Source organism: Exophiala oligosperma, assembly GCF_000835515.1.
Source record: "Exophiala oligosperma strain CBS 72588 unplaced genomic scaffold supercont1.1, whole genome shotgun sequence".
In the NCBI taxonomy this organism is placed as follows: Eukaryota; Fungi; Ascomycota; class Eurotiomycetes; order Chaetothyriales; family Herpotrichiellaceae; genus Exophiala; species Exophiala oligosperma.
In genome coordinates this window covers 3,745,514-3,772,727 of record NW_015622818.1, presented here as the reverse complement: position 1 = coordinate 3,772,727, position 27,214 = coordinate 3,745,514, and the positions used below count along the sequence as shown (strand labels likewise).

The 27,214-nt window shown below is 50.1% G+C and overlaps 6 protein-coding genes across 8 annotated transcripts; 4 read left to right on the top strand and 2 right to left on the bottom strand.

Annotated features, from left to right (window-relative positions):
* Positions 1-3,597: 3,597 nt before the first annotated feature.
* On the top strand, positions 3,598-5,364 carry PV06_01283 (homogentisate 1,2-dioxygenase; the record flags this gene model as incomplete). Its single annotated transcript, XM_016401881.1, has 6 exons — positions 3,598-3,752; positions 3,812-3,995; positions 4,050-4,548; positions 4,602-5,057; positions 5,117-5,188; positions 5,240-5,364. The coding sequence occupies 6 exons, from the start codon at positions 3,598-3,600 to the stop codon at positions 5,362-5,364; spliced, it is 1,491 nt and encodes a 496-aa protein (XP_016268934.1).
* A 1,265-nt stretch (positions 5,365-6,629) lies between these two features.
* On the top strand, positions 6,630-8,534 carry PV06_01282 (uncharacterized protein; the record flags this gene model as incomplete). Its single annotated transcript, XM_016401880.1, has 1 exon — positions 6,630-8,534. The coding sequence occupies one exon, from the start codon at positions 6,630-6,632 to the stop codon at positions 8,532-8,534; it is 1,905 nt and encodes a 634-aa protein (XP_016268933.1).
* A 1,930-nt stretch (positions 8,535-10,464) lies between these two features.
* PV06_01281 (uncharacterized protein) lies at positions 10,465-11,393 on the bottom strand. Its single transcript, XM_016401879.1, has 2 exons — positions 11,121-11,393; positions 10,465-11,068 (listed from the first exon to the last, which is right to left on the bottom strand). Exons 1-2 carry the CDS (start codon positions 11,172-11,174, stop codon positions 10,475-10,477), a joined length of 648 nt encoding a protein of 215 aa, XP_016268932.1. The 5' UTR covers positions 11,175-11,393; the 3' UTR covers positions 10,465-10,474.
* Positions 11,394-11,689: 296 nt separating this feature from the next.
* Positions 11,690-13,104, top strand: PV06_01280 (uncharacterized protein). The gene is made up of 3 exons (XM_016401878.1): positions 11,690-12,077; positions 12,158-12,647; positions 12,713-13,104. Exons 1-3 carry the CDS (start codon positions 11,732-11,734, stop codon positions 12,753-12,755), a joined length of 879 nt encoding a protein of 292 aa, XP_016268931.1. The 5' UTR covers positions 11,690-11,731; the 3' UTR covers positions 12,756-13,104.
* A 7,843-nt stretch (positions 13,105-20,947) lies between these two features.
* PV06_01279 lies at positions 20,948-24,167 on the bottom strand. Of its 3 annotated transcripts, none has more exons than XM_016401877.1 (3): positions 23,994-24,167; positions 23,831-23,935; positions 20,948-23,775 (listed from the first exon to the last, which is right to left on the bottom strand). In XM_016401877.1, exons 2-3 carry the CDS (start codon positions 23,853-23,855, stop codon positions 22,280-22,282), a joined length of 1,521 nt encoding a protein of 506 aa, XP_016268930.1. In that variant the 5' UTR covers positions 23,856-23,935; positions 23,994-24,167; the 3' UTR covers positions 20,948-22,279. The 3 variants fall into 3 exon arrangements, with proteins under 3 accessions (XP_016268930.1, XP_016268928.1, XP_016268929.1); XM_016401875.1 differs by having other exon boundaries at positions 23,831-23,864; XM_016401876.1 differs by having other exon boundaries at positions 23,831-24,167.
* A 484-nt stretch (positions 24,168-24,651) lies between these two features.
* On the top strand, positions 24,652-27,213 carry PV06_01278 (uncharacterized protein; the record flags this gene model as incomplete). Its single annotated transcript, XM_016401874.1, has 4 exons — positions 24,652-24,986; positions 25,063-25,228; positions 25,280-25,410; positions 25,461-27,213. 4 exons carry the CDS (start codon positions 24,652-24,654, stop codon positions 27,115-27,117), a joined length of 2,289 nt encoding a protein of 762 aa, XP_016268927.1. The 3' UTR covers positions 27,118-27,213.
* Position 27,214: the final 1 nt, after the last annotated feature.

The window sequence follows — 27,214 nt, the reverse complement described above, 5'->3', positions numbered from 1 at the left end:
TGACCCTGCATTGTTGGATAGTGGTGACTTCATTCGGTATCCCCCCTCCTGCTCCTCCTCCACCTCCTACCTTCAAGACAGGAGCAGGTTTCAACCCGCCGCACTGCCGTTGGGCAATCTGGACCCATCAGAGAGACGGAGTACGGGACACAATTTTGGGTTTTTATTAGTATTGGCGCACGTTCTTTCTTAGAAGCCAAAAAAATCCCGAAACCAACTGGAAGCCGTGCTGCCGAATATTGAGGCTATGAACCATATCTCGGCTATAGCATAACCGACCGTGATTTACTGGGGCCGGTTGTTTTTTGGTGGTTTTTCGCTTATGCGAGAGAGACTGTCACTGTCGGATTGTAGTAGGTGGGTGGCTGTCATCCAGAGTACTCCATTATCCGTAAAAATTCTTTAGAAATCAAGGGGGTGTGTGATCACTTGTACGTTCTGCGAGTAGGCGAAGTGTGTCGTGTGGGTATGTGGCGGATCCAGAAACCCCGTGAGCCCCCGAAATAATCAAGGGATCTATCTGTTCAATACCCGATGCCGTAGATTCACCGATTCGACATTTTGATTTACTTCATGTACGGCAGGTACAGCTACGTAGTAGATGAGAGTAAATATGAAACGCATTGTGGAACATGGGACTACTATCTACGGATACGGAGAATTAGATGGGAGACTGAGGGTGAAGCAGTGAATAATGTCATTGTCCCATGTAGTATTCAGAGGACGTCAGCATGCACATGAACCTCTCCCTTTTTATGGATTATCGAATGCATCAAAGGACACATTATTGCGCATCACCGACAGCATCTGCCAACAGAGTCTCTGCCTCCGAGGATCTCGGCTTGAAAACAACGTCAAATTTCCCCGGGTGACTCGACAGACCCGTACTGAATTTGATAGGTTGGTCGATTGGTCTTCCACTGGTATCTAGAGGTTTGGACACGTCGACCGTCGCGATCAACGTGGCGATGAAGATCCAGACTGATGCTTGTGCGAGGTGACGTCCGACACAGATTCTACAAAACCAAGGATATCGTCAGAGGGAGGTTCCGAGACTGTTGAGGGCAAAGAAGATCCTCGGAGGTTGAGGAGAGAGAAGGTCGTCAAACTCACCTTCGACCGAACCCGAACGGACCCACGAGATATGGTTCTCCTGCCCCTCCTTCCTCCTTGGGAATGAACCGTTCGGGCATGAACGTCTCTGCTTCCTTGTACACTGACGGATCTCTGCTCATGGCATATGTGTTGTAGTAGACGTATGTCCTACGAAGTTCCCAAAGAGTGTTGGTCAGCAATACGCACCCATCAAGCGAATTAAAACCAAAGCAAGCCAAACAGCAATCTATGACTTACCCCTTTGGTATAAACATTTCATTGTAGGTGTCGTCCTGGAGAGATTTGTGAGGGATACCGATAGGTGAGAGGGGCCGCCATCGGGTCGTCTCTTCTACAATGTAGTCGAGATACGGAAGCATGGGTCTATCAGCCAGCGAGGGAAGTCTGTCTCTTCCTACCACACGATCGATTTCGGCTCGGGCTTTCCGGAACACTTCTGGATTGAGCATAAGATTCAAGAGGGCGACTGTGGTGGTGGCAAAGGTCTGAGTATCGAAAGGTTAGCAAGGTCAATCGTCAGAGATCCGAGACACAGGTCCTGGTATATGCCCACAGTGTTGGATCCGGCAATAAACACCGACCCGGACGCTCCTTGAATGTCCTTCATGGTGAGTGAGTTTGGAACTCCTTGCTTCTCATTCTCGGAATATTTTGACAGTAGAGAGTACGCGAAGGATGGATTTGCTGTTCCTTGATCCTGTGTGCCGAGTAGAAATAGTCAGTCTCTCCAGTGTGTCTGCAGAATGACGATACTAGAGGTCAAGTGACTCACAAATTCCTTTTTGATCGCTGCAAAAGGTATATCATGAAGATTCTTGATGGCCCAGTTCCACCGTCTTGCATGTCTAAGTGTTTGTGAAAAGTTGAGGAACTCGGGAATGTATCGGACTGGAGAGTGGGTCTGTGTCAACATGGCTGTTTGGTCACTCGCTGTTTGAACACCTACAAGAAGGAAGATAGTCGACGAGTGCCGTTCCAGGGTTGCCTCCTTCTGCGGTCGCCAAGTTTGCATCCTTTGCAATCTTGATATACGGATCGTCATCTGACTTGACGGTGACTCCGAATCCGATTCTCAAAACAATACCAGATGCAAATCTTAAGGGCAAGTGAGTCAGCGGTTTTACTTTCCCCTTAAAAACGTATGTGGGTAAGCTATGGCTCACCTTCTGAGGGAATGCTCCCAGGTCTCTGGACGCTTGAGGATTCTCGCTACTGCCTGTCTGGCCTCATCTTCCTGGATGGGTCTGTAGTTGACAATTGCAGTCTTGGTGAATCCAGTCTGGAGAGCCGATCGGTGAATCTTGAACCGGTGGTCGTAAGGCATGAAAGTCAAAGTCAGACCCCAGCCCATGACATCGAAGAGCACAAAGCTGGGTCGGTCCTGATAGTTGGCACCACGCTTATCCAGGATCTCATTTGCGGCCTTTTGACTGTTCAGAACGATCATGTGGTTTCCAAGGACATTGAAGTAAACAACATCAGAATCTGAAGGGGTTTGGTCAATCGTACTTTCTCATGATCACATCGGCGGAGACCTCACTGTATTGCTTGGCATAGGCCATGTGCTTGAGATGAGCATTTTCAAGAGGGAGGCTTCTAAAATGTCCGAAAAGAGGCTCTGCAGGTGGTGATGGTGGTAAAGGGTAAGGATATCTCTTCAACGACCTCTTGGCGACGTGGTAAACGGAAATTCCTATCAATAGGACAACGACGAGGATACGTGTCGGAGACGACAGAAATGATTTTAGAACCTCCATATTATCGTGCGTCTGTTGTCGAAAGTAGCTCTGAGATGTGACTGCTGCTGCTGCACTGAGGGTTCAAGCTGAACAAATATGACAACTCATTTCCACTTGATCACTAGCGGTACGATATCAAATGATCCCTTCTCGATTGGTCGTAAGAAGATCATTGGGGTCCTTGTGTGTTGACAGTCCAGTTCGTCAGTGGAACGAACCACGGTGGACCTTGAGCCGTTGCTTGATGTGTGCAGGTCAAGGCCATAGTTCCCTCGTTGTGCCGGTGGCCGGATTGCGATACGATTGTGGAGCCTTTGACAAACGTGGTTTATCAAGAGCTTCAGTGACCCACAGGTTGAACCATTCGTGGCGCTAGGGCGTCGACCAATTCACCTTGCCGCTTATCTTGCCGGCCTGCCAGCCAGCCGCTCCTTTTGCTTTTTCTTCAGATACAAGCAGTCATTAGCATCTCGACTTGTTGCTCAAATATGAGATTGGCCACTCGGTGGAGACAGAAGTCTTGAGTTGCCAAATGGCAGATATCCAGGTTCACCGAACAACCATGTCGGCCTCACTTGGAACAGGCCGACTGGAGATCCCCCGAGCAAAGTGACAATACAGAGTGTGTTTCGGAAGTACAAAAGTCTAGGCAGCATTTCAGCATCTTCATCACAGTCAGCGTGTGTAGACGAATTCAATACGAGACATTTTACACGTTCTCTTTGATTTCTTCACGATACAAATGGGCGACTCTTCAGAAATGGTGTTGGTCACCAAGCCTTCGTCAATGAACAAGTTCGGTGCCTCTGCAGCGGGTTCAAAAACCACTGCGCCAATAGAGGCAGACCCTTACAGATATCAGCTGGGATTTGGCAACTACTTTTCGACGGAAGCTGTGTAAGTATTGCGGCTCTGTACCCTAGGTCTACGGAGGCGGCTGCTGATCGAGGTTTCAGTCCAGATATCCTCCCCGAGCCCGGTCGGAACGTTCCTCAAAGATGTACTTTCGATCTGTACTCTGAACAATTGAATGGGACCCCTTTCGTATCATACCGAGACACCCTTCAACATGTGTGGATGTATCGCATAAGACCATCCGTTGCACACTCTCGGCCAAGGCCAATGGCTCCTACTCCTGATGTATTTTGATATCTATTCTGACTTGAAGGCATCAACTGATTGCAAGGGCTCTAGCTCGAGGCATGCTTTTCGAAACACAATCCCAACGTACAATTCACCCCTCTCACCTATGAATGGGGTCCGTTGGAGTGGCCAGAAGAGAATGAATCTGTCACTTTTATCCAAGGGCTCAAGACTATCGGTGGATGGGGTGATCCGACTATGAAGGAAGGCCTGGCAATGCACATGTACGCTTGCAACGCTTCGATGAAGAACCAAGCATTTTGCAACAACGATGGAGACTTCCTGATTCTACCACAAGTAGGTAGACTCGACATTCAGACTGAACTGGGCAGACTCATGGTTCGGCCTGGCGAGCTTTGTGTCGTTCAAGCGGGATTGAAATGGAAAGTGTCATTGCCAGATGGCCCGGCAAGGGGATACGTGCACGAAATCTTTGGCTCACATTTCGAACTCCCTGATCTTGGAGTCATTGGCTCGAACGGGTTGGCCCATCCCCGAGATTTCGAGTACCCTGTCGCAGCTTTTGATATGGACGACTCGAAATGGGAAGGTGAGTTTGCCCGATGGTCAACCTTGGATCCGGTATTGACACTCTTGCTCTAGTCGTCTACAAACTTACCGGTGATCTATTCTCATATAAACAAAGCCATACTCCCTTCGATGTAGTAGGCTGGCACGGAAGCTACGTACCATTCAAGTACGCAATGGAGAAGTTTGTGCCGCTTGCATGTGCGATGAAAGAACAATGCGATCCCACCATCTATACGGTCCTGGTCGCCAAATCGAAGACGCCAAACGTGTCTCTGTCAGAGTTTGCAGTCTACACGGCCAAGCACATCACAGCTCTGGATACGTACCGCCCACCATACTATCACCGAAACATGTCCACAGAGATGCTGGGCATGATCTATGGAGAGTATCATGGCTCGGTCCGTGATGTTCAAGCTGGTTGCTTGAGTTGCGAAAACTCCTACATGCCTCACGGAGATGCGTACAAGGCCTGGAAAGAGGCCACGACGAAAGAATTGAAGCCTGAGATTATGGGCGAGAATGCTCTGAGTGAGACACATCCCCCTCCAAATGTTCACGAACAATGGGCTGACAGACTATTTCAACAGGCTTCATGTTTCACTTGAATAACCATTTCAGTTTAACGCGATTTGCCTTGGACAGAAACCCAAGCATCAAGCGTGAGCCTCCCTGCTATTTTCCTCGCTACTCCCTTACTAAGCAATCCACAGATATTGAAGGGTACGAAGGCGACTTTTGGGATGATCTCCAGGGCCATTTTATGGAACACCTGGATGAAGTTAACGAGAGACTTGCTGCAGCTGGACTGCCGCAGTTGGGCCAAAAACCAGCATAAAGAAGCCAACCATTTAGTACTACCATAGTGAGATATCAGGAGCAGCGCAGATCAGAGATAGCATCAGACATTACTCGAGTACTCACTAGATTCTCGCCGTGGATGAGTGCACCATATCCGGACTATCATTGCCCAGGACTGCGTACTGTACGTCTAGAGCACCCAGAAGAAGGGGTCCAAGCCTAACAGACCCGGACAAGTTGGTGGCTGAAGGGTCCTTATCGTGGAAGACCCACACAGCTGTCCAATGCACCCTAGCTAATTGGTTTCAATGCACTAACTACTCAGTATCAAAGAGCTAATACCAACCTGTCGATAAGGAGTGAATTGTCCTTTATTCATTTCTAATACCGGGATAAAGCCTCGAAGGCACTCTGCCGACCAAGTCCGTCGCCCTGTGCACCCGGGCAAAAAGACATCGTGCCATAGCATCAACTTTGTCTGAACAAATGAGGCGACATAACCCAACGTGCTCCCTAATTTGCATCATCTTCGTCAAGCGAACCCAATGTTGGCTGACAATGGCCACGATCAGCAAGGAGGATCAACAAATGTCAACGTGCAATCACAGACAGTGAAGTTCAAAAGATCCTCGATTGCGTGCAGAAGGTAAGTGTTGTCTCACAAGTAAAGAATTTATGTTTCTGGAGACTCTTTTGGTCGTCGACTGCCGCGACGTATTCTCTCTGGTAGAATAGGGTGCCTTCACTGACAACTCGATCATGCATTTAGATGTCGGCGTCTTCGCAGCAAATGTATCCAAGATGCCGGTCGGATTCCTTGCGTTCCATGTCGTCAAGCAGGACCATCAGAGGCACAATCATGGTTGGTACTGATACTTTACGTGTCATTATGAGTCCATCGATCTGACGAGGGGTTGTAGCGGATTTGCGAGCCGGGGAGATGACCAGGATCGAAGAGCAAGCCATAAAGTCTAATGATGAAGCAACGAAGACTCTAACAAGTCTAGTAGTACCGAATCAAGAGAGTCCAGCAACCAGCAGGCGATGTCTCTAGCTCTACATCGCAAAGCGGGTGGGTGCAACACCAACTAATTCGACGGCGACGGACTAATTGGATGAGATGCAGTGATAATGCACAGCTTGCAGGCACTCCCAGGTGAGACTTGATTGCATACGCAAAAAAACCCTAGCTAAGTCGCATCATTAGTGATCCTGTAATTGAGATTCCAGAGACTCTGTCTCCCATGACGGCACGAAAGATGCAAGTGTATACATCGGACGTATGGAGTCTCCTACCTCCTCATGAAGAATTGGTTCAAGGCTGTCGAACCTTTGTCACCACGTGCATCCAAATTGGTAGGAGCTATCCAACCTTTACGATGCCTGTCGTTAACGAGTCCGGCAGGATTCACTCCTAGAGCATTGTTTCTGGAACAATTAGAGAATGATCGCAGGTCTGTCAATATGTTTCTCCTCGTAAGCATGCTTGCAATATCTGCTCGCTTCACACCACCGCTATGTAAACGGTTCGGCAGCAGTAGGCAGGCATCCGAATTCTTCGCCGAGATCGCCCATATCATGATAGCCGACGAGATGTGGGAAACGTGCCTGGAGAACGCGCAAGCATTCTTCCTACTCGGCATGGCAGACTGGGGCAAAGGTGACCGTGCTCGAAGCTCCATCAATATGGGAATCGCGGTGCGTATGGCTGGGGTGCTCCGACTACACCGAGAAGAAACGTATAATCTCCCGCCCGATGCTTCGGCGACTGACGTTGTCAATGCTGAACGAGCAAGGCGGACGTTTTGGGTGATTCAAAACCACGATAACCTCTACACGCAAAAGCACCTACCGGCATCCTTTGCGAAAACAGACATCACGACCTTGTTGCCGAGTAGTGAGGATGATTTCGCGTTCGGACGGGTGCCTTTAGTACGTGCCGCCCTAGCCGGCACCATGCCAGCTCGACAAAATTCGTCACTAGTATTGCTTCCCTCGCGGTCCCTGTTCGCGACACTTGTCCAGGCCCACGACTTCTGGGGGACGATAGCTCGGGATTTCTCTCAGGATGAAGAAAACGCCAACACGAGCGTGGAGATGCAGCCCTGGGTCCCCGACAGCCGGTATAGAAAAGTCACCGAGAGTTTGAATCAATGGGAACAAAACATGCCCGTGGAACATCGTTGGTCGGCCTGGAACCTCCGGGGTTTCAAAGCGCAGCATGTGGAATTGGCATATCTGTCTATCGTGTCCATCATGAAACTCAACCATATCGTCCCACGCCGCTTGTACCTGGAAAGTATAGTCGCCAAACTCCTGGGTCACAGAGCCACCGCCACCGACAACGCTCCGCAGGATTTCTGGGAGCAAATGTCGTTCGAGCTGTTCTCAAATGTATGGCAATTATACGACATTATCGACGCTTTCTTTACCACCCGGTCTTCTGACGACGGATTTCCGGCGATGCTGGCGTTCTGCGTCTACATCTGCGGCTCACTTGCTTCGTACCTTGTGCGCTGGCCACAGCTGTGCCGCGAATTGTCTGCTTCGGCGAGCAAAATACTCAACAGAGCCCTGGAAATCTTGTCGACGTTGGAGGAGAAATGGCCAACAGTGCACGATTGGACGCTGGTTTTGCGCAAGCTAGCCGAACAGCCAGCCAGTCGAGACAGCGAGGCTCTGAGTGATGTTACCTCCCAAGGATCTTTCCTGAACTCGGCGGCGGCTACAACAAGCCAAACTCCACGTATGACACCACGTACGACACCACGTACGGTCACTCGATCCTCCCATGAACGTATTGCCGAGCCTCATACCACAGCCTTCAATGCGAGTGGTCACAAATCCGGAGATAATCACCCGCAACATCATCACAGCCAGCCCGTTGCCGACAGACAGTCACCATTGCGGTCCGTTGCTTCAATGGGACAACAGCAGCAGCAGCAACCGCAGGCGCCTCTCGCGACCAATTACCTCGATCTCCTCAGCGATACGGCAGCGCTAGGCTCGGATAGACCTCGACTGCAGCTCATTGAACCATTCCACGGAAACAGGTCTACCGCGGGCCCTCAGCCTTCTGGATCTCAGCAACCGTTCTCCCTGCCGGACTTCAGCACGTTTGAGATGCTACATGATTCTTTCGATAACGACATGGCTGACTTTGTGCACGGTTATGTCCATATGGGCTGGGGTGACTGGCAAGTGTGACTTTGATGACCCTGTATGACATGTCAATGACACGTATGTTATTCATTCTTTTACGTTTCGAAGATAAGAAGCTGCCTCCTCGACACCCACGACATCACCATATTTGGCTCCAACGTCCATCAAGTTCGCCCAGTGCAACTCCCGAACCCTGTCGCCACAAGCTTCGGCCACCACGATGGGTCTGAAGCCGGACTGCATGGCATCCAGGGCGGTCGCCCGCACATTCAGACTCGTGGTCAAGCCGCCGATGATAAGGGTATCGACTCCCATGGCGGCCAGCTGCGTGCTCAAATTCGTCCCGAAGAAGGCCGAAGGATACTTCTTCTTCAATATGGAGTCGTTGTGATTCGGGTGAATCTGCGGGGGGGCCATGGACAGGCTGGTGAGGTTTTGTGGATGTTGGGCCTGGAAGAAGACAGTATGGTCGTTCTTGAGCATGGCCAGACCAGCGTCACGGCATTTGGGGTGTGTGTAGAATGTCTGGGCGTAGATGATCGGGATGTCTTTGTCGGCGGCGGCGTTTGGTCTTCTTTCTCTCACAGTGTCCAAGATTTCCGACCATGCCTTCGAGACTCGATCCAGAGTGTCCTGGTCCAACACCAATGGAGATTGAGGGCTGAAATAGGCGTCACACATGTCAAGCAACAAAACCGCCGGTCGTTTACCGAATCCGAGTTTCTTTGTCCTTGAAGGGTCGCCACATTCAGCTGCATAGCCGGGGCAATGTGAAGGATCCAATGCGGCTGTAGTAGCCATGATGAGATGAGATGAGAAAAGCGCAGAGCAGACCAGAATAGAAACACAATAAGGTATTGACGAACACCTGAAGGTGTAAGTTGCCACGCAAGATTTGCGTGTAAGATTGAAGTTTCTCTACAGCGACACAAAAGATCGTAAACCATACAAATGGTGATGCTGGGCCAAATCAGAGTCCAGGGTCATTAGGCAATCTGAGGCATTGGAGTTTTCTCTCCGGGGCGGCAAAATAGTGGCATACGGGGCGGCAGAAGCCAGTCCACTACTTATTGTCTCTACCATACGAGAGGTCGACCGACGGAACACCGAACATACCTAGTTTACAGTAAAGGTATGTGGGCAATGCATGTGTACAACAGGAGAGCAATGGGAGGAGATTGGGAATTGGTGCTTCTACTTGTTGCCGGTCCCGGCAAGACGCGTCGAAGCATTTTACGTAACGAAACTCCCGTCCAATATCTGAAATCTGAGTGCAATGATTGGGTGTCATTGGGCATCGACCACCCCTTTGTGATCCATGCGATAGACACCGACATTTTCTTGTATCAAAGTACCGGACTCCTCGACGCCCGTCCACCTCGCGCCCCGATGGCTCGCGCCAGGCTCAATGACGGCGCAGGGCTGGCGGGGCCAGCTCACCTTGCTGACAGCATCGAGGCAGTGGTCCAAAGGTCGTTCCCTGATCACTGCCTGAGCAGCATAACCTACAGAGCAGGGGGGGCCCTCATCTGGCTCCTCAAAGATCGGCCAGACGAGCCTCTCATATTAGGGCACCGGTTTGCCGCTGCTGCCTAAATTTCTTGTGCATGGCACTCTCGACTCCTGGTACTAACAAGGATGAATAGAATTAAATCTCCCCGGAGAGCTCCACAATGCTTGTCTTATCTACCCAAGATCGATCACCCATATCGAACTTATTCGAACACCCCCTTTGGGGCCCCGTGGCCTCGTCGCTGGAACTCATGTGCCAGGGCAGGCTCAACTTCGGTTCAGCCTTCAGGGTGAGCTACTCAAGCTACTCATTACCCTCGTTTGGTGGTCCCGTTTCTGGGCCCCAGCTATTATTGAGGCTCACGCCATGCTTGATAGAGATATCTCTCTTTGAGGATGTGGAAATCTTACACGATGGTTCTACGAGGGTACAATTTTGGTACCTAAGGTCCTGAACCTTGTGCCTAAACTGGCTATGTCGATCCGCAACGACTGTTGCATCTCTTATGCCCGCAGGCGGAGCATCTCTCTTCATCGCCTGGGTTAATAACGACATGTTGCGGTCTAGTCTGCTTACAGCATATCCACCATAACCCTTGATAGTCTTCAACACGATCGCAGTTGTTGCACATTCTGTGTTGGCACGGTGGACATCTGTTGAGATCTTGATCGCTATGGACTCGACGCTTCTGGCTGTAGTGTTTACAGCAGACCCAATCTCGACAAGGGTTCTCGTTTTTCGGGCGTTGCCGTCCATCCCCTCTCAGATTTGAGTCTTTCTTGGGCACCTTCTGGTGTAAGTCTTTCAATTTTTCTTTTGTGATTTTATACGTTGGTGCATCCATTCTTTCTTGTGCATCATTCTTCACCTTTGGCGAGGGGTCTTGGCGGCCACCGCCCTCTTGGTAGTCAACGTCAACTTGGTCGTGTCCTGATGGAAATCTCCTCGAATTAGAAAGATCCGACTTTCCTCCCGCGGGAAGGGTCCCATAAGGATAATTTCTTCGAATTCGTGTCGTTGTATCCAAATGACGATAATGCCGACCTTGCTCGCTGTCTTGCCCTTCCTGTACCGGTTAGATCAGCAAACTCAAGTGTATTGGCCTTTTGTTCCCTTACTGGAAGCGTTCCCGTCGCTTTTCCTCCAATCACGCTGGGAACTTTAGAGGGCATTGCCTTGGTCCTCTCCGAATGCTTCGCTCAATAAGTGGATAACTTTGGTAGTAGTGATGACTCAGTCTTTGTACATCAAGAGCAGCGAGAAACTTGTACTCGGGAGGAGGAAAGGCTGGCAAGAGAATATCGTTGCGGCTGCTTAAATGACTTGCTTTTGAGTCTTCAGGCATCGAACACGAACTTTGCAGCGACTGGACGAAACAAGATGCGAGGATGCCCAACGTTGAGTCCAATGATAAAGAGCGGATTGCAATATACAGCAAAACTGGGCAATTTAGTCAGGAAATGCTACGCCTTGTTGAGTTTCGTTTAAACCAGTGGATTGGTCGAAGAAGGAAAAGAAACTTTTCTTGTAACCTGCGCTTTTCTTAGCTTGTCACCCCTTCAATGCATGGAAACCTATCACACCATTATGTGGCATGGTTCGATGACATTCCAAGTCAAACTAAAGGGATATGACCCTCACTTCGTCACCATCACCCGTTGGCCTTGCGACAGATTATTTCCCGAGGCTCGCGTTGATCTCGGTTGCTCGACTCTACTGTAAAATATACATGCTTGGGTCGGCGAGTATGAGTGACGGTACGATTTACGAACATCCTATTCCCGACCTTGAGCAGCAAAAGGTCAAGTCATGGAGGTACATTGGATACAGGGGCTTCTCTGAATGGTCTGCTTCCGCCCAAGATTTTCTAGTGGTCCGACGCTTCGACAGCCTCGCCGCGAGAGTGATATTCCTTTTACAATGGGAGATCACGAAGCTCGAGAGTGGGTTGACTGAGATGGATGAAGTTCGAATGTATGGGGCTAAAGATGACTTGAACAATGGTTCTTTCGAATGCGACGATGAAGATCGCCAGTTTCAAATCAAGACTATCAAGGCGAAATTAGAAGATTACTGTGAGTATTCCGAGCAAGAGTTTCCAACGATTCACCAGTGTGAAATACTTGAAGCTTGAAATTGATAATGAAGATAATAGACAGCTTCATCACAGCTTACAGCGCCCTCCGTGTTAGGGGTGAAGCATCTGCCACTAGCAAAGGGAACGTCGACAGGTGGCTTCGCCGATATAGAGATCCCATTGCGAAGGATGAGATCGAATTCATCAGAGAACCACACCATCCGGACCTCTTCTCGGTTGCCGGATTACCACGAACACTGTTGCGTCGTGTTCTGGAAAAGCTCCATGTCTTTCATCACACGCTCTTCCGCACACTCTCACACCACGATCCTGCCTTCACTGAGGGTGCAATTCATTATGCCGACAAGCGGGTAGATGGCTTTGTCAACCTTGTCATCTGTATCACTGGTTTTATGATGCTTGCGGTTCCCTTGTGGATACTTTATATCCTAAATGGCAAAAGCAAAGAGCAGCTTATCGTGATTGCAATCTGCATAGGAGTTTTCTTGGCCACTGTCCAAGCCGTTTCGGTGGCTAAGCCATTTGAGAGCTTAGCCGCCACTGCTGCGTAAGTTGATTTGCAGCTCTATTCCAAAATCATTTCAGCAAACGTGCTAATGCTTTGGTTCCCAGTTACTCTGCCGTTTTGATGGTGTTCATGCAGATTGGACCGTGACCGTGACGTCTCAGCCCGACTTAACACATAAGGATGTCCCTGGGACGGAAGCTTATCTGGGCAGAACAGCCTTGACTACGAAGTTGGCCCTAAAGTACTTATAGCCCAAGCATAGTCGGTCCCTTCTTCAAACGAACTCAAAAGTGCCCAATTTTTAGGCAGTCTTCGCTGAACTATTAGAAGAGCAAAGGAGCAATTATAGGCGGGTGCCGGAAACAAGGCCCCTGGCTCAGATGGAGGCCTGCTTTAACCGTTGCTCAGACTGAATGACATTATTCTCAGTCACGTATAGGGCTTGGTCCCGACGGCTCAGGCTGAAGCAGCAACGCCTCAGGTGCAAAGATGAAAATGGAAATCACTCGTGTCGAGATTCCTACGTCGAATTTCCCTGTTTCTCAATCTTTGCAAGTTCACGATCGTAAGAAATCCCCAACTCGGCCGCCACACGCTCACAGACATCGTGCACGAGCTGTTTACCGATCTGGTGAATACCGGCAAGTATCAGGATGGAATGCGTGGCGCCTTTGTAGATTTTCACCTCTGTAGAGACCCCCAACTGCTGTAAGTGCTCGGCGAACCCGAGCCCCTCGGGAGCCAGTAGATCACACTCGGCCACGGCGACAAATGTTTTGGGATAGAGTCGTAGTAACTCTTCTGGCGCGAAGCATGGGGATGCAGTCCATTCCTTTGTCCTGTCTGTGTCTTTGGTCCCAAAGTACCGTTCTCGGTACCAAGTCATGCGTTGTGGTGTGAGCCATGGTGAGTGTCTTGATGTAGCCCACGTCGTCTCTATTGTCGCCGTGGTGTCGATGACGGGACAAATGAAACATTGAAATATCGGACGGATCGGCGTTTCGAGTTGACTCGCTTTGAGTGATAGGATTGCCATCAAATTACCACCACTGTTCTCGGTCAGTAAAAGACCCATCGACCCATTGTTGGATCTGTCCTGGCACAGGAGGCAGGTAGACGGGGTGAACAAGTAGACAAACAGAAATACTCACGCTGATAATCCACCAAATATCAACTTGTTCGTATCTATCGACATTGCCTTTGAATTTTCTGACTTCACGAGCCATTTCAATCCCGTCAAACTGTCCTCGACGGCGGTGGGATACAGATGTTCAGGTGCGTGTCGGTAATTGATGGTACACACGACACATTTGAGATCTATGTCGGCACAGGTGTAAGTTTGACCTTGCCTTTATTGATCGAGCCTTGGAGCCGTGCTGTATCACAAACCCGGCAGACAAACGGAACTTGTACTTACATTTGCAAAAGTGTCTCAAGAAACCATTCTCACTGTTCAAACCTCCATTCACCCATCCACCACCGTGTAGCCAGACCAGACAAGGCCAGCCTTCAGACGAGACAGATTCTCCCTCGGGGGTGAAAATTCTAGCCTGAATACCATTCTCGATCTCGTGGTTGGTGATACTTCCTACCTCGACGTCCTTCTGAGCTCCAGCTCCAAGCGGTGAGACAAATTTTCTGGACTCCGGCGTCCAGCCTTGTGACTCACTCGGCTTGACGTACTGTAACACCTCGTCGTGAAGGGACACGTATTCAGGATCAAGTTTGTCGCGGATAGACGGGTGTAATGGTTGATGAGCCACTCGTGACCGTGCTTCCGACATGGTCTTTTTATCTTGAACTAGAGATGGCAAGAAAATTTGGGATTGTTTGGGCAGCACACCATTCAAAATAAATTGTTGGTGGTCTCTTCCGCCTAGGCGAAGAGGCGAAGGGGGTTTTGACACATTCGGGATGTTTTTGTTCTCGGTTGTCGAATATCCACCCGGCTCCACCATTATCGCCCTGTCAGCATGGGACGACTCCAATATGGAAAAAGGTTTGCGAGCATTTTCTTGATTCTTACTATTTACAAACCCCTACACTGTCTAAAAGCATGGGAGGTTTCACTGCGGATTCCAGATTGTGTCGCTCCGGAGACTAAATCTCCCCTGAATAAGGCTCCTATTATAATATTGTATATTCATTTTATGCGGATAGTAAATTGATATATACATCTGGAAGCTTCACTAGGCGGGTGATTTGGTCTCTTGTATAGTAGTGGTGACATCTGGCTCTTGTGATTGCTTTGATGTATCCGAATTGACAGCTCCAGCTGGAGATACTTTTTCTTCTTGCCTCGTCAAACCTTTATCCTTGATAAACACCATCAAAACCAGACAGCAAGCCATGGCTCCTGCCCATAGGTAGAAGACAGACCTAGCCGCCTTGACGTATGCATCTTCTACTTGATGCTGCTGTTGCACAGACAAATTGTCAAGCGGTGGCATGTCAAAGATTGAATCGTGAATTTGTTGTGTGATATTCTCTGGTAGACTAGTGGGAAGACTGCTCAGCAGTGAGTTAGAGAAAATAGCAGATGCAATGGCCAGTCCTCCAGAACCACCGAGTGCACGAATATAATTGCGAGCACTGATTACTACTGCTCTATCTTGTTTTGGAGCATGAGCTTGAGCTGCAACCAAGGCTGTTCGTAATTCATCGTCAGTCGTGTTTCAGGATTAGTGACAAGAAAGAAACTTACTTGGTTGGAAGACCAGGCCGACACCGACACCTTCGACGATGAGAATGAAGATTATGGCGACAACTGAGAGAGTACGGCTGAAAATACAATGCAAGGCCGTTCCAATCACCCAGCAGATGTAGCCTGTCCACAGCACCTCTCCGTATCGTTTCCTGCGAGAGATATACTGGCCTGACAAAGCGGAGGCTATGGCTTGCGGGATGACAATGGGAATGATCATGGCTGCCGAGGTGAGCAAGCTCATTCGTCTCGCACTCTGATAGTAGATTGGAAGATAGTACAGCAGACTGTAAAAGACAATGCCAATCAAGAAATTTTGTATGAGCATAGCTCCAAGAGCCGGGTTCTTGAACAGTCTCACTGTTGATCACGTCAGATGACAATGCAATAGCTCGGAACGTTCGTACATGTATACGTACATGGGAACATTGGAAGTCGAGCCAGCTTCCACTCATTCAGGAAGAATGCGACCATCAACAAAGATCCCAGAGTGAGCATGGATATGACCATAGGACTTTTACTGTCGAATTGAACGCCGATGCCCGAGATTGGAATGAGAAGAAGCATTGCTCCCGCGGAACTCAAGACAATGCCGACCCAGTCGATCTTTCGTAGCTTTGCGTTCAACGGCTCCGGAGGGATGCTTTGGGGCGGCAGCACAAAGTACAACATCACAGCAATGCACACTGCCAGTGGAGCAATGAAGTAAAATGTGGCTCGCCAAGTAGCATTCTTGGTAAAGGCAGCGGCAACAAAGGGACCGATGGTGTTACCAAGTCCAACACATGAACCTAGAATGCCTTGATATCTAAATTTGCCTTAGTATTGGCGATTAACAGGATTGTTGGCCTTTGACTGATGGTAGATACTTACTTGCCCCTCTGCTCCAGAGTCGTCACATCAGATACTACCATCATCACCAACGCCATGATTCCTCCATTGGCAAGACCGGATATACCCCGAAAGGCATACAGCTGTGGTCCAGTCTGAGCGAAGCCGCATAATAAGTCTCCCAGTGCAAGGAGGCACAGACAGGTAAGGAGGATGACCTTTCGGCCCAGGATGTCTGACAGTCGGCCATAAAGAACCTGAAAAGACGTGTTGGCGATAAGTGAAGAAGTACCAGCCCAGACGATGGTCGATGCACTGTTGAGGTCTCTACCGATGGTGGGCAAGGCTACACCAATCGAGTTCTGGTCGATATATGTGACCAGCAGAGCAGAAGCGAGGGCGCAAAAGGTGATAATTAAGCGACCTCCCGTCAAGAGATTAGTCTGGTCATGGATTTCGTGCTCCTTCTTCGACATGACGGAAACGATCTGGAAAGGCTTCTTTTGGATAAGGCTCACGTGCACCGAAATCTCAAGTCATATCAAGAAGCCAGAGCATAGCTCTGGGAGATACTAGTTGTGAAATAAGACAGTTACAGGGCTCTCCTCCGAAAGTCGGGGGCCAACCATGATTGCTGACACAAGTCCGTTGCCCTTGCATGACAGTAGTGAGTACATCAATTGCCGGCCGGTCGCGGCAGAGTAGGGCTCCACTTCAAATGCCCCCGAATACAACTTGACCTATGCCACGATATACAGCACCAATTGAATCATAATCATCTAGCGAACACTTTGGAGACAAGAACCAAAACTCCCAAAGAAATGGTCGTGGCCGAGTGTTTAGTCGACCGAGTACCACTGTCGGTCGCAACACCTCTTGGCTACGGCAAACCGCTGGGCTGGGGGTCTCGACCGGCTCTCCTCTTGATCGATGTTTGCGTGGCGTATTGGAAACAAGGATCACCGTTGGATCTCTCACATAACGCCGAGGGAGCTGCCAGTCCAGATTCGATGAGGCGGCTGGTCGCCGCCGCTCGCAAAGGAAGGGTCCCTGTCGTCTGGGCTCAAGTGCGTTACAACCATCCAGAGATGAGGGACGGAGGGGTCCAAGCCAAAAAGACAAAGACGATTCTGGCATGGCAGGATGGCGACACGCGGGGGCTAGACGCTTTGCTCCCAGGACTGGAACCAGGGCCGGAAGACACGGTGATACTCAAGCGAAACCCGTCGGCCTTCTTTGGAACCACACTCGCCACAGAACTTCAGCTTCTCAACGTGGACACTTTGGTCATCGGTGGTGTCAGTACCAGTGGATGTGTTCGCGCTTCGGCCATGGATGCCATGTGCTATGGTTTTCGACCGATGGTGAGTCTCCCTGATGTGAGCCATACGGGGAGGAATAGTCTAGTTATGATCTTTACTAACTGAACCATCTAATTAGGTGGTGGGGTCTGCTTGCGGAGATCGATCTCCTCTAATTCAACAGCATAATCTGCTTGACATCCAGTCTTACATGGGTGATGTTGTGGATGAAGCAGAAGCAGTGAAGAGATTGTCGACTGGTTGGTAGACGTGTATAGTCGTCAGTGCTCCGACCAGTGGCGACATAACTAGTATTACCTCATCTTTGCACTCTGAATTTCCTCGGAAGGTCAAGACAGCATAGCATGAACATGAAAATATTGCCTAAACTCTACAGACTCGCTCTTGACGCATCCAAGCCATACGAACACTCAATGCATCTGGGTGTCGTTGGCTATTTTGTTCAGCCTTGCGTAGTACTCACACAATCAAGTCGCACAGCCTTGTCCCCGGCCAAAGTGTCTTATCAGTGGATCCCCATCACAGCCCAACAGAAGCGGCAACCGATCCACTACGTTACTCGAAAAACCCCAGCTTGTGCCGTCTTCCAAGGGACGGTAGTGTTATTGCTATCCTTCGAGACCTTGCCTGCCTGCCAGCCGCTCCTTCGATCGCGCCTTTCTCACTGTTCCTCAACCGTACTCCCCCATAGTGCAATGTTAGACCTGAAGCTATGGCCCCGGAGACGGGCGCACATTGCACCTACAACCACTGACCCTAGCGACGAAAGTAAATCTTTATCTCTGTCGACACCACAGTCTGGCATTGGCTAGCTTATGCCAGCCAGCCTTCTTGCGGCAACTTATCCTACCACCACCAAGCCCAGGAGACGACAACTTTGTGTCTAGAACAGCGAGCACATGCCCAGTGCCTAGGTATTGAGTATGACTGTCGAGACGATATCAAGATATACATAATACGCCTCCCCTTTCTTGCCAGTTTTTGAAGCATTGGTTGATATGAGAGCACACACAAAACTGAACTGACTCCTCCTTACCCTCCTTTCTCATTACCATCTCCCACCATCTCGCCGTACTTTGGCAATCTCTTTCGGGACAAGGCAAGAAAGACTCCACACCCTCCAGACAACGAGTTTGGTAGCTGCCGCTGCCGTTCCTGCAATGGAAGACTTTAGCATTCAAAAAGAGAGCAAAGACCCCATCGCTCGTGACCTCGAGACCGGGTCGTCCCAAGAAGGAACCATAGAGGCCACCAAGGAGATCATCCGGGATGACTTTGAACCACCCAAGATCGGCGCCTCCATTTGGGAGAGACTGTCCTTCGCCGGTCTCGAAATGCGAGGGGCTGAACCAGTGCCCGTCGAGAAACGTACCGACACGCGATACATCAACGTCCTCACCATCTTTGCAACCTCGATGACCAGCTTGTTACCGTGAGTGGAACCCCCTTTATCAAACCTCTTGCAGCACCATATACCGGACAAAAGCAAGAAACTAACAGACCCTGCCGTCTGGCGTCTTGCAGTATCGGTATCGGCTCCGCAGTCACTCTTGGGTTTGGGCTAAACCTCAAGGCGGCCGCGTGCATGATTGTCTTTCTTCAATTCCTCTTCGGCCTCCCTGCCGCGTACGTGATGACCATCGCACCTCGAACGGGGATGAGACAAATGATTCAGTCACGGTATTGCTTTGGGTAAGCTCGACGTCACCGCTCCTACTCTCTGTCCTACTTACAGTATTGGTGGAACCCGGTCGAGAACATGATCTGACAGCTACTTAGCAAATATTGCAACATGCTCACCACCCTCATCGTTACGTTGACGGTGGGCGGGTTCGCCGTGACTGGCAGCATCAACGGCGGTCAATGTCTCGCGGCCGTGCGGCCGGGCACACTGTCGATCGAGGGGGCCATCTCTATCATCATGGTCATCAGCATGGCCATCGGATTCATGGGCTACAGGGTGCTTCACTTTTTCACGCGCTGGGCCTGGATCCCTAGCTTGTTCGCCATCGTCGTCCTCGTCGGCGCCGCGGGCGACCAGCTCTCTCAGCAGGCTCCGTCTCGCACCCACAAGGCGCAAGAGTACATGGGCATCGTGGCTTTTGCGGCGGGCAACATGGTGACGTGGGCCAACGTCGCGGGAGACTACGCTTGCTACATGCCCCCGAAGACCCCCAGGCTGCGCATCGCCGCTTACTGCCTCTTTGGGATCGCGACTCCCTTTTCGCTGCTCATGGTGCTGGGCGCGGCCATCGGCGGAGCCGTGTCGTCGGTGCCCGCCTGGTCCGCGGCGTACGCGAGCCACGGTATCGGAGGGGTCATCGGGACCATCCTGATCGGCCGCCTGGGAGGGTTCGGCCAGTTCATCCTCGTGCTCTTGGGGACGTCGGTCCTGGCCACGTGCGCCCGGGACGTCTACACCGTCTCGTTCAACCTGACGGCCCTCGCTCCCATCCTGCGCAAGGTGCCCCGCGCCTTACTCGCCGTCGTCGCCACGGCCGCCATCATCGGCGTCGCCATCCCGGCCTCCAAGTCCTTCGTCACCTCCATCGTCTCCTTTTTGAGTGTCATCGGGTACTACGCCGGAGCCTCCGTCACCTGTTTCCTGACCGAGTGGTTCTACTTCCGCCACGCCGACCCGGCCAGCTTCGACCCGGCCATCTGGAACGACGGCCGCGCCTTACCCTCGGGCCTCAGTGCCATCTCCGCCGTCGTCATCGCGTGGGCCTTCATCATCCCTTCGATGGACCAGACTTGGTACACGGGGCCCATCGCCAAAAAGGCCGGTGATTTGGGTTTCGAGTTCGCCGTCGTCATTGCTTTGTTGGCGTATATTCCTATCCGGACCTTTGAGATCAAGATGAGAGGTCGTCTGTAGTGGACATGAGGTGGAGATGAAAACCTTTAGGCCCAGTGGTAGTCGTTTGCACATTAGCCAGGAAAACAGAACCTGAATTGATTTTGATAGTACACCTTGAGAAGTTTAGTATCCCACAGAAAGGACCTGGTCTAGGTTGTCCCGATATAGTCATGGCAGAATTCACTTGAGCAATATATGGATTCACTTGATAATTTGTGCCCTTGATATGTTTATTCCAGTGAACTTTCCTTCAACATTGATCGCCTTGATGGCCCAACTAGTAAAGACTCACCACGTCGCAATGTGACTTTGTTACAAGTGGTTTGGAGGTTGGGCTTATCCTTGGAAACCAGCTTAGTGGGATTAAACTTGGGAGTCGGCTGCTTTCCATGACCACTGTACCGTCTTACAGGTATTACGGAGTAATACGTTCCTCTAATGGAGTTGAGATTTGTGCATGGTCATAGTCGGGATGAGTATTAGGAGCGCTGACCGTTGCAGACGGTCAGGGCTTCGAAACCCTCCAAATAACTTTTTGTTTCAGGGCTTTTTTTTTCTCTCGAAGTTTTCTGGTGAATGTGTGAATGCGAAAACCTGGTTACACGTTCATGGTCATAGAAGACAGTGACTAGGGCGCTCCTACCTAATAAATATGATAGAAGCGGTCGACATAAAACAAAAGTCAACCAGTTGTAAATGATCTGGCACCTCAAACCTTCTTGTATTGCATGGCGGATACTCTAGACTCCTGTACATACCCGGAGTGCGTATGTACTTTTTCATACATAAGAGGCTTCCCCTTCACTCGTGCCGTTCGTCACCATCCGACCATAGCTTCGTTTCGTATAGTCCACAGACCAAGGTGTTCCTCATCGCAAGTGCTAACGTATTCTGCCTCCTGACATAAAATCATACTTCAGATCGCCATGCAATTCCTCTTTCAAAGAAAGCCCTCTAACAACAGGAGAGTATGCGAAGATCTCTTTTGATACATGTGTTTTGGTCGACTTCACTCGCTTCAACCAAGGAGTCTGTAGAAATCTCTCCGGTGGGGGAATCGGTGGGAAAGGTAGAATGTGCGTGGACTGCCGTAAGAAGACTTGGTCTGTTTCACAATTCTTCGTCTAGCGATCAGACAAGGTAGTATGATGAGGACGGTACACGAGAATGTCGAGAGAGGTCAAAGTTTGCACATGTGATGTTGAGTCGATTCCTCCGCAAGAGACCAATGCCATTTGCGCCGTCAGCATTGAGCTGTGATGGACTCTGTGTCGCAAGGGCTCATTTCCAGCCATCATAAAACCATACAGTTGTCGCATGTTTCGTAGAGCTCTGTGAAGCCGCAGTATTGTTCATGTTTGTGGCAGAAAACGATGCGGACTTTTTACAATTCGCGCCCGGCACTCCCTTTCAACTGCCTCCTCCGCAGTTTTGACATACTAATCCAGCACGTTCTAGTCGAAAAATGACCGTGCAATCAGAGTGTCCGCAGCTTTTAACCATTTCTTCTTGGGTATGGCCACAAGTAAAGAGTACTCGTTTCTTCACACACATCTCTGTTAAATGTCTGATTAGTCTGCGGGATGCACAGATGGCAGAAAATGTGGCATGATTCTGTGGCAAGCAGACACGAAAAAGTCGCATGTTTCTCGGACAATGCTCGGGCTGGTCCTTGTTGGAGCGTTCTTGACAGCCGTCTCCCATTCATCAGAACAGATGCCGTTGTCGATCTTGCCAAGCGTAACACTTTGCGGTATGCTTAGAGCAACTTAAATGTTCCCCCGAGCAAATTGTGACGAATTGGAGCGGTGCAACCTCCATATCAGGGCCGCTGAAGGTTAGTATTTGGGCGCACAGAAATGCAACGAATACAAGTCGGTGCGTGCTTGTGATGTATGTCTTGGAGATGCCAATATCAAGGTTGATGAAACGCTTCACGGTTGCAGCTCCAATCTCAGTCATAAAGTCCTTGCATGTCATTGCGACCCCAAAGCTTTACAGTTCGGTCATGGCCACTGCTGGCGATCCATTTGGCATCGTTTGTGACATCGACGCTGAGTACATTTGCTGAATGTCCACTTAGTTGCTTCGCCAGTGACCAGTCATCAGCGGAGTAGATATTGACGTTTTTGTCGAAACCTCCAGAGACGAAGAATGTGCCGGCCTTGCGAGGGTTGTGTTCTTGTCTGACACCCGTTGTTGGGACTACGGAGGATGTATCGGCATCAAGTCCTTTGAACCATCGAAGGTCAGACACGTTCCCATTGTGAGCACCAATTCCTCCAGAGCTTTTCACCTGTCGAATGTCCCAACATTTGACCCAACCATCTCCAGAGCCTGAGAGAACTCGATAACCATCAATGCCCCAATCGAGACTGAATATCTCGCGGACATGGCCATCGAGGATCATAATAGTGCGGCCTGTTCGGAGATCCCAGATTCGTCCAATACTGTCAAAGCCTCCACTCGCCAGAAGCGAACCATCACTGTTGAAGCTGACAGTAAACACTTGTCTCGAATGGCCTTCTTGCAGGAGTAATTCCGTCGTAGTTTCAACATCCCATAACCGCCATGTTGTGTCGAATGATGCTGAGGCTAGGTATTTCCCTGACGGATGGAATTCCACACGACAAACACGATCGGTATGGCCTTGAAGGGTCGAGAGGGGTGTGTCTTGGCTTAGAGACCACAAATGAATATCACTGGCACCTCCTTGTCCACCACCACCACTGGCGATATTTACGGCTTCGGACGAAACAGTTGATGTTGATAGAGTCGCACCAGGATACCAAGCCAGACCTCCCACAATTCCTGTATGACCTCTCAGAGTGGCCTTCTCCTCAAGATTGGGCACATCGAGCAATTTGATACCTCCACCCCAATTTCCGGCTGCAACCATCTCGCCATTCGGTGAGAAACGTGTGATACTGATGGGTCTCTCTCCTGCGATTTGTGAGCCAAAGAGTTCAAAGCCGTGTAGCTTCTCCTTGATCTCCTTGCGGTGTTTAACATGCGTCCGTAGCGGAATTGACGAATCCTCTTTCTGCCTCGTGATCCTGGCCTTTGCCTTCGGGAGAGAAAACCTTGCAATATCCCTTCTTGCTTCGAGAAGCTCTCGTATGCCTTCGGTATAAAATTCCTCTTCCTGATCTCCTTCATCCTGTGGCGTATCTTGCATCTGTATGTCGATTGGGGTTCCATCTTCCGCGGCGGCCTCCTCTTGATCAAGAACGATCACCTTCAGACGATCTCTTCGCTCTGCCGGTCCTTCTCCGAAAAGAGTGATCGGGTGACCCAGTTCCCGCAGGCGTGCTCGTACCCGCCCGTCGTCGGTGGGGACTGCGAGTTGTGCCAGTCTTCGCTTTCGATCGAACTGTGAGAGAATGGCGGAGGCTTTTTCGGGAGCCACTCCCCCTGCGCCTGAGTGTATGTCATAGTTTCGGTCAATGGCTAGGCACGTGTTAATGTAAAGACTTTTTAACAACTGTGGACGGCGACCACTCACGAATGCTCGCCAGATCTACACCCATTGCGACATCCTGTTTCTCACACCATATCCGTCAGTTTTCCATTCCAACTCTTGAAAATCTGCATCCGGCAGTATTCGAGCCTTGTAGGCATGTGTGAATAATGAGGCGCAAACAGGAAGTATGCTGGGCTGAACTTACCTGAGGCTCCTCCTCTATGTAGGCCTGTCTCGATCGGTGCATCATCTTGACAGCGTGAACCAATCAGGTGAAACGGCGGTTATTTGAATTAAAGATCTAGTTCAGTCTGGGGTCATGACAAATGAGGAGCAAGAAAGACCCTGTCGCTCTTAAATGAAAGTTGATATCGCGAACCCAGTCGCCGTACAAAAAGTAGTAGAAGCGCAGGTAAAATATTGCCAAGGCCGGAAGGGAAAAACGAGATTCCAGTTACTTGAGGTGAGGCTGGTGGATTCGATCCAGGCGCATTCAATAGGCTCAATAGGCTCTCCCTGCACAATAACTCACTATAGGTACAATAGACTGCGCGTCGATTCTATCGTCATTTGCTCGTATGTAGGGGCCGATAAAACAACATCCACCACCACCTTCAAGACTACCCAACATTTCTTTATTAATTCCCCGGTTTTTCTATTCATTGATGTGTATATTATCTTCTTATTCTTCTTGTTGAATCGCCCTATTGGTGGTGTCTATAGTCGAACCAATTTTCGCATCCTCACCAAATGCCAGCCGAATCGACAGTCGACATTCCACCTTTTCTGCAAACCTCAAACTTGTCTGTAGACTCGTGATCTTGCCTTAGTCGCATCTGCTGAATTGTCACTGCGCTTCCGCCATGACGACGGCAGCGACCCCAGCTGAGATGATCCCTCAGCTCGAGGCTGCTCGTAAACTCGCTCTCGGGGATCCTCAAGTGTACAATCAGGTCCTGCCCGGGATCTTGCCTATCATCGGTTCTACTCCCCATGTCGAAGTTCGAAGATGGGGCGCAGACTTTCTGGCCGAAGCCTTCTCAAGTCCTTCCCTACCAAACGCACAGAAAGAGCAGTTGTCGACGGAAGTGGTACCAGTCCTAAGAGCAATGCTGGAGACGCAAGGGCAGGACATGGAGGTTGTCAAGGGCGTGGTTCAGGCGGCGGCCAGTTTATATCCTTTGGTTTTCAGACGAGTGTACGTGATTCTGGTGAAAGAGCCACAAGAAAGATTTATGAATAATTGCTTGGAACATACTCTGACTGATACTTAGAATATCGCGTCCCCCGGAGGCTACATTATGGCAAGAAATGAGCACAATGAAGTTGAACATCCTGCAGCGCATGGACTCTGCCCCGGTTGCGATCAGGATATGCTGCATCAAGTTCGTCCAGAAAGTGGTGCAGGTCGAGACCCCTGGAGTCATTACAGATCCTCGAGTGAGTTGCTCTCACAATCGCCTTGAACCTCCTACTGACCACTCTCTGCAGCGACCCGACCAAAACGAAGTATCTATAGCTCTTGTCCCGAGAACTCATCCTTTCCTACAGTTACCAAACCTCGAAGCTGAAGCATCAGGCTTGCTGGACAGACTGTTGGGTGTCTTCCTCGAGAACTCAATGTATGTGGTGTAATATTCGATCATCAACGACAAAGCTGACTATGAAGCAGGGATCCGATTGTGATTGATGCCACTCTCAATTGCTTAGCAGTTCTTATTCGAACCAGACCTCCCATTTCAACCAAGATTGTATCTGCCATCCTCAATTTCAACCCTATAAAGCAAGTCAATTCTCCTATGACCCCTCGAATCATGGTTATTGTTCGGTCGATGGAGAGGACAACACGAGCGCTGTTAAAATGGGTACTGCGGACGTGTCCCAATCATCCGCTAGAACAAAAGATACAAGCATACCTCATGCGTTTGCAGCAATCGAGAGCAACTTTGTTCGCAGACCCAACGGCTCAAAAACGTCCTGCAGAACCTACGGATGGTCTCGACGATGCGAAACGACAAAAGCTTACGGCCGGTCCACGCAAATTTCCTCCCATGCCGCCACCACCAAACTCCTACGCTCAGCTGTATACCCTGACAGAGGATATCAGCCTTCAACAATTTGATGTAACACTACTTCCACATGACATTGTCAGCACAGTTACCGGTGTCTTTTTGCAGCATGTTGACTCAAACTTGCTTGATGAAGCGATCAATGCGGTAAGAGCGAGATACACCCATCTCCAGAAAATGAACCTGCCCACTCCAGTACCTGCGGTGCCACTGGCAGGCCCGACAGGTATCGACGACGAAGACGATTATGACCCAGAGTTCCTCTCAGGTTCCGAACACAATATTGAGCCAACTACAGAGAAGGCTCTTGAACAACTCGCCCAACCTGCCATCGAATTGGGCCCATTCGAACTCCCCAAACCTCCTCCCTTGACCGGTGCAGAGGTGGCCACGTTATCTGACCAAACTGTCGGTCATGTATTTCAACTGGTGACCTCCTTGGACGCGGCCGGTCAGGCTCATCCCAAGACCAAAGTCGGTTTCAATCGACTAGCTGCAAGCACCAACGATCGCGACTCTTGGATTACGATCCTTGTCCGTCTGGCAACAAGAGCGCCATCGTGTCTAGAAGATCTCGCACATTCCTTGAGCGACGATGAGAACGCTGGTGCAATCGTGAAATTGGAAGATATCGAGGCGCCAAATGTCGCCAATCGGATCAGGCAGACGTTGTTCATGTATATTCTAGATGACTTCCGATCTCGTCTGAACATCGCCATCTCATGGCTGTCGGAAGAATGGTACGCCGACAAGATGACAGCCAAAACGCATCCCGAGCTCCAACATCTACCAAACTACAACAGATGGGTACTTCGCATTCTCGACCGCCTTCTGCCCTATCTCGATGCAAGAGATAGGAACCTCTTGATCCGGTTTTTGTCTGAAATTCCCTCAATCAATCAAGAGCTCTTGAACAGGGTCAAATCGTTGGCTAGAGATCCTGAACGTCTCAGCATGTGTATACTTTCCATGCAGTATCTCCTGATGATGCGTCCACCTGTTCGGAATCTGGTCCTAGACACGATCCAATCAATCTGGCACGAAGGAGACTCGCAGGCCAAGACTGCGACAGCAAAAGTACTGACGAAATGGAGGCCCGGTTTCTTGCAGGAAGCAGCGCGGGCAAAGGAGGAAGAGCTAGAAACAAACAACGAGGTCAAGTCAAATGGCCTCAACAGTCCTCCTGCCGTCCCGACGGCTGAGCCCCTTGACCCAAGAAGAAGAAATGTCAAGCCTGCAATTGCTGCAGGAGAAGGTTGATATCCATAAACCCTCAAGTGTATTTTAGGTAGCAATCACGAATGTGATATGTGACTGGATCGAGCCGACCGAGTACCTAAAGAATCATGAAATGACT